Genomic DNA, 14,353 nt, shown 5'->3' on the forward strand with positions numbered 1-14,353 from the left:
CCACACATTCCCCACCCCTCAATCCAAGTGCTGGTGTCACCACTGAGCTTTCCTCCCCACTCCCCTAAAAAGAATAATTAAAAATGTACATTGAAGTGAGTGACAGAACACATGGATGTAGTAATATCAACGTGCATTTCACGTTCCCATTTTAGAACTGCCTTTTATAAATATACGAACAAAGCTATGGCTTCGGTGCCTGAAATTTGACTTGTCAACTCGTTTGGCAAGATGTTTCGTCGCTTAAGAATATTGTGCGGTTGCTGTCGGCATTCCCCCCCCCCCTTTTGTCATTTAATATACAGGCATGCCTGCCCACCCCTCTCCCTGCTGGTCAATTCTGCAACTAAGAAGCATTTGGGGTTTTTTTCCAGTTGAAGTTGGTAAAACTGGCTCGTTTCTCCAAGGCACAACTAGTAGGAAACTGGGATGAGAATATAGTCTGGGAAGATGAGTGCAGAAAGACCCTTGTTCGACTTCTGCTAGTTTCAACGTAGCCCATGGCAAGAGAAAATACCAGTGGATATCTGCTGATATTCAGCAAGATAAAACCTAGATAAATACACTCAGATGGAATAATTAAAACTCACTGCCTTTAGTAGACTACCTCCCAGTGCACTGCAAAATATGGATCAAGTTCCATACAGCTCCGTTTGATATGTAACTTTGTACTGTCTTTTAAGAAGGTGTGGGTAGCGTAACTATTGGTTCTGATTTTACCTCATTGAGGCCATTAGTGCCATTCCTATAATTAGTATCTTAACTTTGCTGACATTTTGTTTTGTTTTGTTTCTGTCCAAATAGCGGCTGAACCTTTTGTTATCTCCAGAGTTTGTTCAGACTATTTTGCATTGTTGCTCGTATTGCACTACCTAAATCTGTCTCTCATCCTAAATATATCTAATGATTCAGAGTGCAGGTTCACTACTTACATAATGAAATGGTATGCAATAAATAAAAAAAGAGGTTTTTCTCAAATGGTCACTGCTGCTGCTGCTGCTAGGTTGATAACCTTAAACAACTTCTTTTTAAACTTTTTAATAAAGTTTTCCACAAAAAACCCCCAAAACCAAATAATAATGGAAAATCTGAAACTGCTAGAAAGAAAACAGTTTTGGTGCATATTCTTAAAAACCAAAAAAAAAGGTCGTTTTTCGGAAGAAAAAGCCTTTTTCTTACATTTTAAATTGCGCTCTATGAGTGGATCCTTTTGTCTTCCTTCCTCAAAATTGCTTCAGAGATTCCGATTCAAAAATGCATCAGGATTGTTTTAAATACACAACCTGTGAGGCTTCCTACAAATTCAACTAAACTGTAGTACAAACATAGTTTGCAAATCATGTATCGTAGAGAGATCTCTAGTGTCCGTCGAAATTATAAGGTCCCCAAAATGCAGTCTGATTGGTTCCTGTGAATGGATAAATGAAACACTAAGCCGTTCCGCTGGCCGAGTAAGAGAACTGAGGGAAGTGCGGCCGTCGCTCGCTGTCAACGTAATCCATATTGTCATCTGGAAGCAGAAAGAAAGCATTCTATTATTCTGCTGAGATACCAATGCGTACAGTGCTTTACAAGCAAGGCTTGAAAGACTTCAGGCTTGTCGGGTCTACTTTGTTTTATTTTGTTTTGGTTAGCCAAGACCTACTAACCAGAGCTAGATGCAAAAAGATGTGTTGTGTTACAATTAAAGAACAAGGTGCCTCTGAGCATATTCCGAGCTGGGGGAAATCATTAAACTAAACTGAGCTCACAGTCCTTTCACAAAGGAGTTGGCTCTTGGTTAGGGGCTTTATGCAGAAAAGTCCCAGGTCCAATCTGTGGCATCCCCAGGAGAGACCCCTTGCCTGAAACCTGAGAGAGATGCTGTCATTCAGTGTACAAAATACTGAGGAAGATGGACCAATGTTTTGACTTGGTCCAAGGCAGCTTCCTATGTTCCGAACCTTTCTTTACCTTAGCAGCCTAATAGAGTTGCAAAAAGTAGTTTTGTGGTTGCAATTGCTAGAAGAAGAAGAAGAAGAAGAAGAAGAAGAAGAAGAAGAAGAAGAAGAAGAAGAAGAAGAAGAAGAGTTTGGATTTGATATCCCGCTTTTCACTACCCGAAGGAGTCTCAAAGCGGCTCACATTCTCCTTTCCCTTCCTCCCCCACAACAAACACTCTGTGAGGTGAGGGGGGCTGAGAGACTTCAAAGAAGTGTGACTAGCCCAAGGTCACCCAGCAGCTGCATGTGGAGGAGTGGAGATACGAACCCGGTTCTCCAGATTACGAGTCTACCGCACTTAACCACTACACCACACTGGCTCTCTCTAGGATTCAGAAACCCTTGTCCGTCTACTTTGAACCTCCCAGTGATCTCCAAGTAGCTCTCGTTCTATCTTTCGTCCACTCCTACTTTACTGGGTAACTATAAAACGCACACACTGTGGCTCCCCGTCTCAAGAAGCTAAGTCTACACAGGTTGTCTAGCCAAGAAAGAGTCATGGAAGGAATGGGGAACTGGTGACCCTCCCAGGGCACTTCCATCGTCCATGACTCTTGGCCATGCTGGCTGGAGCAGATGGGAGTTGGGAACAGCCAGGTGAAGCCAAACAAAGTTAAAAAAACGGAGCCTGCAGAATGGCTTTCAACCAGCCCGGCATTCCTGTTTGGACTTCGTAAAACCAGAGCTTCAAACAGGAGCTGGTTGAAAAACCTTTATTTTTGTAGGGGATTTCAATGCAATATCCTTCCTGAATCAGGAACAGGTTTGCATGAGATCCTGCTCTGCTAAGGAGGCGGGGGTTAAATCATGGCTGACTTGGGTGGGGAAAGATGTGCATAATTTAGCATCCTCTTCCTCTCCTCCAGCTGACATCTGAACCACTCTCAACCACTGAGCTGACGTTGAGCCCTCATGGACTGAGATTGGCCTACAAGCCAGAGGTTCTCAACCCTCGGATCTGCAGGGCTTTCGATAAAAACTCCAGAGAACTTTAAGTCTTTGCTTTCTGGGAGATACTGGCTGAATCCCTGTCAGTCTATGCAATCCTTTCATGAAGACAAACCTGGTGATATAGAGTGATATAAATCTTTATAATGACAACCGCAGCAGTTTTTACCTTGATCAGGAGGGGTGATAGTGATCATCTGTGCTGTGAATTCTTCATCAAAGTAGCGCGTGTCCGTTTCAGATGTCACCTGTGGTTTAAATGGTGGTACGAGCTGGAAAAAAGGAGAGAATCAAAACCATCAGTATTTACCATCCTACCATTGGCGAGGGGTGGTTCCGCTCCTTTTAAAATGGCTAACTCTCTGCTGATTTCACTTAGCATAATGTAGTTCTGGCACCTGATCTGGATTTTCACTCACTTTCTAAATGATTGCCTGATGTACTGAACTTGAGAGAATGGGTGGGTCATTTAGAGCTCAAGACCCCACAGAGCAGACAAAAGGACCTAGAAGAAGAAGAAGAAGAAGAAGAGGAGTTTGGATTTGATATCCCGCTTTATCACTACCCGAAGGAGTCTCAAAGCGGCTAACATTCTCCTTTCCCTTCCTCCCCCACAACAAACACTCTGTGAGGTGAGTGGGGCTGAGAGACTTCAGAGAAGTGTGACTAGCCCAAGGTCACGCAGCAGCTGCATGTAGAGGAGTGGAGACACGAACCCGGTTCGCCAGATTACGAGTCTACCGCTCTCAACCACTACACCACACTGGCTTGATGCTGACCAATTTAAATATGTGTGTTGTTTTAACTTTTTTGTTTGTTTTAATTCACAATCCGAAACGATGGGAAACAAGGTTATGATGTGCACAAGTGATTATACAGTCATACCTCATGTTACATATGCTGCGGGATGCGTACGTTCGGGTTATGCACTGCGGCGACCCGGAAGTAACGGAATGCGTTACTTTCGGGTTCAGCGGTTCGCACATGCGCAGACGCAGCAAATCACGTCACGTACATGCAGACGTGGCGCTTCATGATACAGACGTCACGGATTACAAACGGGGCTACGGAACGGATCCTGTTCATAACCAGAAGTACCACTGTACTGCCAGTTTTAGAAAACAGCGGAACTAGTTTATACATAACCACCTGCTCACATAACGCTGCTGTGTCCCAGCGCAGGCCACACGAGTCCATTTATGGCATAATGCTAAGCCAAGAGTAGCCAATGTGGTGCCTTCCAGACTACAACTCCCATCATCCCTGACCATGTTGGCAGGAGCCGATGGGAGTTGGAGTCAAACAACATTGTGCCTCACCAGTGGTAGTACCGCCTAGGGCTAGTGGGGGCTGGCAGGGATGGAGAGCCTGTGGTCCTCCAACACTGCTGGGCTACAACCTCCATCCTCTCTTGAGCACTAGCCATGCTGGCTGGGGCTGATGGGAGTTGTAGTTCAGCGACGCCTGGAGGGCCACTGGTCAGCCACCCCAGGGTCAAAACAGTATTGCCATCAGATGAGCAAACAGAGGAAAAATGCTATGCAATAAGGAGGGGGGAGGGAATTCTGCCATTATAATTCTGTTGATTGTGCATGCCTGCATGGAATAAGAGTACTTTCCATACTCATAAAAATGCTGGTCCACTTCCCAACACAACCTGAATTCATAATGACAAGGCATCAACCAGGAAGCAGAAGACAAGGCAGCTGAAATTTTGGTTTCAAGGTGCATCACAGGTTACCTACACGGGAGACTATTGGCGCTCAGGAACTTGAGCAAAGGCCTTTCCAAAGTGCATGCAATGGGAACACCCCCATATCCGCTTACACAATGCAGCTGCACTACCAGGAGTTCTTGTGCGGACGTGGAGTTGGGGGTGGCGGCAGGGGAGACAACAGTCCGTTGCAAAACTATTCTGGTCTGCTGCGAAAAATATTAAGGCTTCAACCTGAAGCATGCTATGCGAAGATGCACGAAGATTGGCCTTTAACTCTACAGCACCACCGTGCGAAAACTCCTGCAGGGTAGCGACCAGGGGGAAATAGCAGACTTAAGCTATTAAAGTGTTTAAATTCTATGTGAAACATTCAAAAAATGAAATAAAAAATTCCTTCCAGTAGCACCTTAGAAACCAACTAAGCTCATACCAAGAACAAACTTAGTTGGTCTCTAAGTTGCTACTGGAAGGAATTTTTTTTATTTCATTTTGTTTTGACTATGGCAGACCAACACGGCTACCTACCTGTAATTCAAAAAATGCAACAAGACATGGAGCCATTTTTTTTTAAAAGAGATGCAGAGCGGAAATGGAGGTAAATGAGGGCATGGCTGGCACTCACTGAATCTGACTCACCCCTTCCGTTTTTCGCAGCAAGAAGCTTGGAGACAAGGGGAGCAGGATAAGCTCTGGGAAGTTTTATGGGCTTTGCAAAGGCAACTGTAAATCATCTTTCCCATCTGATTGCACAAGGCCTTTTTAATTAACCTGAATGGCATGATACTTGGACAGCAACATTCAGTGAAATGATAATCAAGGGACAGCCGTCACTACGTGAGCCAAAAAAAGCCCATTTTGATCTGCAGCTATAAACTTTTGTGGGTGTTGAACACTAGAGGGTGGCAGAGAGCCACACTAGCAAAGCCATGGGTTATGGGGGGGGGGGAACCATCCTGCGGTTCCCAATGCCTGGTTTTCAGGAACATCACTGCCTCCAGCTGTGAAGCACCAACAAACCACATCTTCCAACATGCAAAACTCTGAATACCTTTTTTTCATACACATCCTGCCATACGATGCCAGCAAAAAATTTGTGTTGCATAATCTCCTTGGCGTCATCCTGTCCACCGCCTAACCTGTGGGGAGAAAAATACCATTTTGTGTGCGCTTAAAACGTTTAGCAGAAAAGCATTCAACAGCTTTGAAACCAAGTCAAATAATCAACCTGAACTGCAGTGGATTTTTTTTGTGGGTGGGTGGGTGGTGGAGAGGAAGAAACACTTCATAATTTTTACTTGCTCTATGACAGGCATAGGCAAACTCGGCCCTCCAGACGTTATGGGACTACAACTCCCATCATCCCTATCTAACAGGACCAGTGGTCAGGGATGATGGGAGTTGTAGTCCCAAAACATTTGCCTGCTCTATGATGTTCCATTTCCCCACATTTGCTATTAAAAGGAGCATGAAAAATGAGTGGCCAAAGTGGCCAATTCTATAGTTAGCAGAAATGCTGTCAGATTATACGGACACTGGGATGACACACAAGGCATTTCACTGCTCATTTTAGAGGATGCTTTGAAGCAACGTGAGGAGAACGCTGGCTTAAACAAGCCAGGAATACCAGCACTCACAGCAGGAGAGCACAGGAGAACAAAGAGAACAATGGCCCATCTAGTACGGCTGGGCGGTATCTCATAGAATCACAGAATCCTAGACTTGGAAGAGACCACAAGGGCCATCCAGTCCAACCCCCTGCCAAGCAGGAAACACCATCAAAGCATTCCTGACAGATGGCTGTCAAGCCTCTGCTTAAAGACCTCCAAAGAAGGAGACTCCACCACATCGTGATATATCACCAGCTAAACAGTGTGATCTATCATGAAGTCTGAAATAAGGATGGAGCTATGAAGGGGCAACAGCTGACTTCATGGTTTTTCCTGCATTGTGATTTTTGCTGGCGCTCGCCTGCTCTTGTGATTCGCTGCTCCCTCCATGAGGCCGGGGAGAGCTGAGCTGTCAAGAGTTAACAGGGGCTACAGGAATCGAGAGAAGCATCGGCTGGCTTCACGGTTTCCTCCACATTGTGATTTTTGCATAGCACACAAACACCGTGATTTGCCATGTCAAAAATTATGATGCCGATATCACGATATGGACTTCAAAGCACGGTGTCTCCAAAAAATCTTACACATCACTTGGGAAGACAGGCGAACTAATGCCAGTGTACTGGAAGAAGCAAAGATCACCAGTGTTGAAGCAATGATTCTTCAACATCAACTTCGTTGGACTAGTCATGTTGTGCGGATACCTGATTATCGTCTTCCAAAGCAACTACTCTATTCCGAACTTGAAAATGGAAAGCATAATGCTGGTGGTCAACAAAAGAGGTTTAAAGACTGTCTCAAGGCAAATCTAAAAAAATGTAGTATACCTGTAAACACCAACAACTGGAAAACACTGGTCTGCGAGCACTCCAGTTGGAGAACAGCCTTTACCAAAGGTGTCATGGACTTTGAAGACACTTAAACTCAGAACACAAGGAAGAAACATGCTAAGAGGAAGGCACGCCTGGCAAATCCACACCGTGATCAGCTCCCACTTGGGAACCAATGTCCCCAATGTGGAAGGACGTGTGGGTTCAGAATTGGCCTCCACAGTCACTAACATCCAAGTTGGTGGGGGGCAGTTTAACAATGGACTTTGTGTGTCCATCTTAGTTTAACTACGCCTTCTGGGAAAAAGCACTTCCTTTGACCTGCCCTGAATCTGCCTCTGGGATTTAGGAGCCGCCTGCATCGGGAAGACCAGAAATGTCAAGGCCTCACCTTTGCTTTGGATCCTTCTTCAGCAAGCCCGACAGAAGCGACTTTGCTTCGGGCGATAACGTGCGCGGGAACCGGATCTCTTCGCTGAGAATGAGCTCAAAGAGCTTCTCGTGGTCCTGGTTGTAGAAAGGGAGACGCCCGCACATCATTTCGTACATGACGACTCCTAAGCCCCACCAGTCCACCGCACGGCCGTAGTCGTTGTCCTCCAGCACCTGCAAGAAGGCCGGAGCTTTATGTCAATGGCAAGCCTAACTCATTCATGGGGCAGATAAGCAGAAGTAAGGAATTCCTGTCCTGTAACAGTCTGCTTGCCTTTTTTTCCTGCACAGCATCCATTCAGGCCAGGGATGAGGAACCTTCTCCCCACCCCACATGGGGTCTTAGTAGGACACAAGCTTAACCTGAGTCCACAGTGTGATGCAGCAGCAAAAAAAGCGAATTCCATTCTAGGCTGCGTCAACAGGAGTCTAGTGTCCAGATCAAGGGAAGCAATAGTACCACTCTATTCCACCTTGGTCAGACCACACTTGCAATACTGTGTCCAATTCTGGGCCCCACAATTTAAGAAGGATGTTGACAAGCAGAGGAGGGCAAGCAAGATGACCAAGGGTCTGGAAACCAAGCCTTAAAAGGATTGAATGGGCATGTTTAGCCTGGGGAAAAGATGAGACTGAGAGGAGATATGATAGCCATCTTCAAATATCTCAAGGGTTGTCACATGGAAGATGGAGCAGGCTTGTTTTCTCCTGCGCTGGAGGGTAGGATCCGAACCAATGGCTTCAAATTACAAGAAAGGAGATTCTGACTAAACATCAGGAAGAATTTTCTGAGGGGAAGAGCTGTTTGACAGTGGAATGGTCTCCCTCGGGAGCTGGTGGACTCCCCTTCCTTGGAGGTTTTAAGCAGAGGTTGGATGGCCATCTGTCATGGATGCTTTAGTTGAGATTTCTATATTGCAGGGGGTTGGACTAGATGACCCTTGGGTCTCTTCCAACTCTACAATTCTACGATTCTGTGAGCTTCCATCATCCCTGGCCGCTGGACATGCTGCCTGGGAGCAATGGGAGTTTGAGGCCAACAGCATCTAGAGGGGTGTAACAGAAACCTGGTACCCAAGGCAGTCCGTATGTTTACACATATGCAAAAGAGGTTACTCTAATGGGACAAGAAATGGATGAAAGGGTTTATCATGATGGACAATGAAGCCAGTATTTAAAATATGGGTAAGATGCACAGGAATACGTATAGAAATGGAGACTGTTTTGCATCGGATGAAGGGATTTACTGTTGACATTATACAAAAAAATTACTGAAGTACTTCAAAGCTTTGACAAGTTTCATCGTCACAATGGCACGTGAGAGCATTTTAACCCAACTAGCCAGAGATGTGAAAGCTCTCCAATACTCCCCCAGACCTTTAACTATTCTGTTGACAGTTGTGCCCCCCCCCACACACAACTGGGAACTCTTAACAGGTTTTGTTTGTTTTTAAATGCAGGCCAAGAACTTCGTTAGAAATTGTCTTGCAAATGCCACCCATATGAAACATAAACAGAAATCTATGAGGTTTCAACACAGCAGGGGGGAACCACACATACATTTGCAATACCCAGCATAAAAAAAACAACAGCTCACAATGAAGTTAGGAAAAGTACCCCTCTCCCCTACCCCACACAAAGAGAGACGTGCGGATGAGCAAAAACAAACAAACAGAAGAGATCAAATGTTATGAAGAACAGTTAAAAAACTTTGCGTGTTTAGCTGGGGGAGCAATTACAGGGGATGGGAGGAGCGCAGTGGGGTGTGCAGTGAAACAACAGAGGGTGCAAACTCACAACATGCTCCCACCCCCCTAAGAACGACTGCCTTATTGTTACTGCTACCGATATGCAACGTGCAATAAATTACACAGCAGGATTGCTGCAGAGGTTTTTACAGTTCTAACACTCTTGCTGTTAAGGCAGTCCTTGTTCCTCTGTTTAAAAGGCTGGCCAAGAACAACTGCAATTTGGCCTCCCCCCCCCCCCAGAAGAGCTTCTGCTGTGAGCCTTTACACCGGGCTGCATCTCAAAGAGACACGGTGAGGATCACTCCATCAACTCAGAGGAGGCTCAGCGCCACTTGGCTCGCCCTCCTCGTACCTGGACATTTTAACTATTGTGTAATTGTATGGAATACCTCTTTCTTTTAAACCACCTTGAGAGCACTGGCAGAAGGTGATTTACGAACGTAAAAAGCAAGTACAAATAGTCATGTAGACTGACGGAATCAGTCATCTAGTCCAACCTCCCCACAACATGGGAATTACAAATAATACAATATAAAAATAAAGGAAGCCTATCTTTTCAATGCCCTCTTCATATTGGCGGCAGTAGAATAGTGCCATTTTAAAATGTCAGGGGTGAGGAACCTTCAGTCCTCCAGATGTTGCTGAGCTACAACTCCCACCAGCCCCAGCCAGTAACGATGGGAGTTGTAGTTCAGCAATTTCTGGAGGGCCTCAGGTTCTCCTTCCCTGGGCTAGAGAGTGTCGGACGAGGACACGCGAATTCAAATCTCGACTCAGCTGTGATGCTCACTGGGTGACCTTGAGTCGGGTCACTGCCTCTCGGCTTGAGCCTACCTCTCAGGGTTGTTGTGGGGAGTAAAATGGGAAGGACCAACTACGCTGAGCTCCTAGGAGGAAAAGTCGGACAGGAGTGTAATAAACAAACCGACACACAGAACTAGTTAAAAGCCAAGAGGGTTAGAAGCCTTAAACCTCTGCAGCAATCCAAATTATTCTGCCCTGCTTTATGGAACTGGCCTTACAACTCAGAAAGGCAAGCTGCTCACGCCCAAGGCATGCCTTCCTTAAGCACAGAGATGGTGAAGAGAGCTGAACGATGACGCAGAGAGAGAGAGAGAAAACGAACATTAGACAGTTTGCTCTTCTCCCTGCTTGCCCATCCCTCTAGAGCAGGCATGTCCAAAATCCATGTCGGGGGGCCTAATCTGGTGCGCCGGTCAGTTCATTCCGGCCCCTGTGGCAGTTTATTTCCTGGGGTAAAATCCTAAAAGGAGGTCAACAAGTTCAATCCTTAAAAAAAAAGCTGAGCAACTTTGGCCGGCTCTCACGCATGTTCACTTCATCAAATCTTTGAAAAAAGTTAGGACACCCCTGCGAGTCTAGAGCCTGCTAACTGCTTAGTACTGTGCTCTGTTGGGGGGTGGGGGGAGTGTGTTGGGGGTAGGATACTGGAACCTGGAAGTCGGCCTGCAGCGAAAAGCCAGAGGCTGCCAGGTATTGGGTTACCCCACGCAGGTCTATTTACAGCCTGCCTCTTGCCGTATGATTCGCACCGAGCGACAGCTGGCTCTGCAGCTGCCCCCATATATGTAGAAGACCAACACAGCTGCCTCGTCTGCCAGGATTCCAGGAGCCAGCCTCATCATCCTTTACGAGCAACCGGGACAAGGGCGGGGGCACGGCGGCTTTGGGAAGGCTTTGCACGCGGGGCTGTGTCACAATGCATAGGTGCCCTTTGCTGACAGGACTTTCTGCCCACACTTCTCAAGGCCCCCTTGGAGCAGTTGCAAACAGGAGCAGAGACTTTGCTATTGCGGGAGATTCACGGGATCGTAGAATTGTAAAGTTGGAAGGGACCGACGAGGGTCATCTAGTCCAACCCCATGCAAAGCAGGAATCTTTTGCCCAATGTGGGACTCGAAAACACAACCCTGAGATTAGGAGCCTATCCCAGCTCATCCATGCAGGAATCATTTGCGCATTGTCGGGCTCGGACCCATGACCCTGAGATTAGGAGTCTCATGGTCTACCAACTGAGCTGTGCAGCGAGAGGAGAGGAAGGCTGCTCTCTTTTGGTGAGGCCCAAGAAGAGCTCTTGCAAGGCCTATGCCCAAGGTTTCTGAGATACTGCCATTGAATCATAGAGTTGGAAGAGACCACAAGGGCCATCCAGTCCAACCCCCTGCCAAGCAGGAAACACCATCAAAGCATTCCTGACAGGTGGCTGTCAAGCCTCTGCTTAAAGACCTCCAAAGAAGGAGACTCCACCACAAAAGAATAATTGCAATGAGACCTCCCCCCCCCCCAATTGCTGTCGGGGAAGTGGGAAAGAAAAGAGGTTCGGAAGTGCATCTAGACCTTACTACACTCCCAGTGACGTCCTCAGAAGTCTGTCGGGGCCACTACTGGACTCAGAAAGGAGAGAAAAAGGAATAAAGTTGTTTTTTTTTAAAAAAAAAAATATATTCTGCTTGCTGAACCAAATTCCAAATCAAGTGAAGGGGCTCTGGGAGCAGGTGAGCAAAACTACTTAGCGAAGGCAGGCTTTTGAAAAGGAAGATAAATTCATCAAAAGCTGGTGCCCCCCCCTGGGGGGGGGGGTAAATGGACTCCACGGTGCCTTGGCTAGTTCAGAGAGATGTTGGCGACTTGCAGACAATGCCTCTCCGAGGCAGGCAATGCAGGTGTGTCCTGCGGTGTCTTCCTTCTGGCAAGATCTTATTATTCACATTAACTTTGTTTTGGACTCACAGCTGTCCATGGAGGTGCAGGTCAGTTCTGTATCCAGGGCAGCTGTCTACCAGCTCCATCTGGTATGCAGGCTGTGACTCTACCTGCCTGCGGACTGTCTCGCCAGAGTGGTGCATGCTCTAGTTATCTCCCACTTGGACTACTGCAATGTGCTCTACGTGGGGCTACCTTTGAAGGTGACCCAGAAACTACAACTAATCCAGAATGCGGCAGCTAGACTGGTGACTGGGAGCAGCCCCCGAGACCACATAACACCGGTTTTGAAAGACCTACATAGGCTCCCAGTATGTTTCCGAGCACAATTCAAAGTGTTAGTGCTGACCTTTAAAGCCCTAAATGGCCTCGGTCCTGTATACCTGAAGGAGCGTCTCCACCACCATCATTCTGCCCGGACATTGAGGTCTAGCACTGACGGCCTTCTGGCCGTTCCCTCACAGCGAGAAGTGAGGTTACAGGGAACCAGGCAGAGGGCCTTCTTGGTAGTGGCACCTGCCCTGTGAAACGCCCTCCAATCATATGTCAAAGAGATAAACAACTACCTGACATTTAGAAGACATCTGAAGGCAGCCCTGTTTAGGGAAGTTTTTAATGTGTGACATTTTAATGTATTTTAAATCTTTGTTGGAAGCAGCCCAGAGTGGCTGGGGAAACCCAGCCAGATGGGCGGGGCACAAATTATTAATTAATTAATTAATTAATTAATTAATTAATTAATTAATTATCTGTGGATGCTCATGCACTTCTTAATTGTAATTCCTGCAATGTGGGGGCTAACAGAGGGACGACAAAAGTGGACCCTCCGAGCTGCTATGATTGCAAAGAGACTTCAAGGTTGGAAGGACAAACACCCATCTTTTGCTACTCAATGGGTCTGAAGCTCTCACAACCCCTTTCTATGTCTGAATGCACAACTTGTAATCATCAATCTCATTTGTACTTGGGACATATGGATCATCTACTTTAAAGTTTAAAGTTACAACTGCTAGTAAAGTTACTACTGTTTAAAGTTACAACTGCATTCTATTCTATTCTATTGCTAATGTGAGCTAACAATGCTGCTGTTTTCTTTCTGGCGCGTCTGCAAAATGAAGTTTTGAAATGCACGAAGCAGATTTTGTTGCCTTTATTTTTTTACTTGTGCCCAAATTTTACCGGCTAGGATATTTTACGACAGCTGATTTACTCATAGAGGATTACAGTAGCCAGGTACAGGGAGAGAGCTATTGTCCTGCATTCTTAAGAGAATCTGCAGGGCCTCCAGGGTGGGGAAGGAATAAAAGACATCCCTAGAACGAAAGCCAGTGTGGCGTTGTGGTTAGAGGACCTGGAAAACCAGGGTTCAAGTCCCAGCCATGAAGTTCGCCGGGTGAACTTGGGTCAGTCACTCACTCTCAGGCTAACCTACCTCACAGGGTTGTTGTGAAGATACAAGGAGGGGGAGAACTATATATGCCATCACTCCATATAAAAATGCTATTCTATACATGTTTAAAAAATTGGGAGAGAGTAGCAAGGAAAAGGGGGGAAATCATATATTTTTATCTCGGTCTCTAGCGTTGAACCAAAGGTGAGATGTTAGGAAGCTCTGCAAATGCCATCTTGGTAGTCAAGAGAACCCCACAATTAACTGGTAGTCGTTGCAGCAATGAACTCTCATATGTCTACATTCATTTGCTTTGATGTAAGGAAACTGGCTTGCGTTGATGTTATACGCTTATTTGTGGGCTTTGGGTGCTGGGCTCTAAGCCCAGAAAGGGGAGCTATCTGTTAAGACTTGGGTATCTGCCACTTATGCCCTCATCTGGGCAGGTGAAGGGATGGGAAGGGATGTCTTAGGACAAAGTTACGTATGCTGCTTTGCGTATACAGGACAAGCCATCTCGCTGCAGTCTCCATCCTGGGTCTGTAAAGGTTGGGAGACCTGGCAGGCTGCTTTGCTGCAAGTCTACGCCTTCTTTAATAAAGAGCTAGAACTGTTTTTAACATCCTTCTTTGGTTTCCCTGCGGTTCGGAACGTCTGTATTTGGAGTTCATCTGCAGCAGCACCACCACTGGGTGCCTGCATCTGTCCCAGCTGCAACAAAACATGTCTCCCCCCTATCGGCCTCTACTGCCACAGCAGGCATTGCAACTGTCCAACAGTTTGACTTCACCCACAAAGGTGTACTGCTGCAATGTCTCCTGAGACCAGGGCTTTTTTCTTCCAGCTGGAACTCACCGGAACTGAGTTCTGGCACCTCTGAAGCGTTGTGGGGCTGTTCCCCAGACACCCTCATCTGCCCCACAGAAACGTGTCTCTCCCATAGCGGTCTCTACAGCAACACAAGGCGCTGCA

At 46.5% G+C, this 14,353-nt stretch overlaps 1 protein-coding gene across 2 annotated transcripts in view; it reads right to left on the reverse strand.

Annotated features, from left to right (window-relative positions):
* Positions 1–283: 283 nt before the first annotated feature.
* Positions 284–14,353, reverse strand: part of AKT1 (AKT serine/threonine kinase 1) — a 115,114-nt gene continuing 101,044 nt past the window's right edge. The window contains exons 11-14 of one of the 2 annotated variants that reach the window (XM_033138566.1): positions 7,476–7,690; positions 5,696–5,783; positions 3,100–3,202; positions 284–1,510 (exon numbers count right to left, since the gene is read on the reverse strand). In XM_033138566.1, coding sequence (XP_032994457.1) covers positions 1,431–1,510; positions 3,100–3,202; positions 5,696–5,783; positions 7,476–7,690 — 486 coding nt within the window. In that variant the 3' untranslated portion in view covers positions 284–1,430. The remainder of the gene's footprint in view (positions 1,511–3,099; positions 3,203–5,695; positions 5,784–7,475; positions 7,691–14,353) is intronic. The other variant, XM_033138574.1, reaches the window with a different exon arrangement.

The sequence above is a fragment of the Lacerta agilis genome, chromosome 1 (genome assembly GCF_009819535.1).
Source record: "Lacerta agilis isolate rLacAgi1 chromosome 1, rLacAgi1.pri, whole genome shotgun sequence".
NCBI classification, from domain to species: Eukaryota; Metazoa; Chordata; class Lepidosauria; order Squamata; family Lacertidae; genus Lacerta; species Lacerta agilis.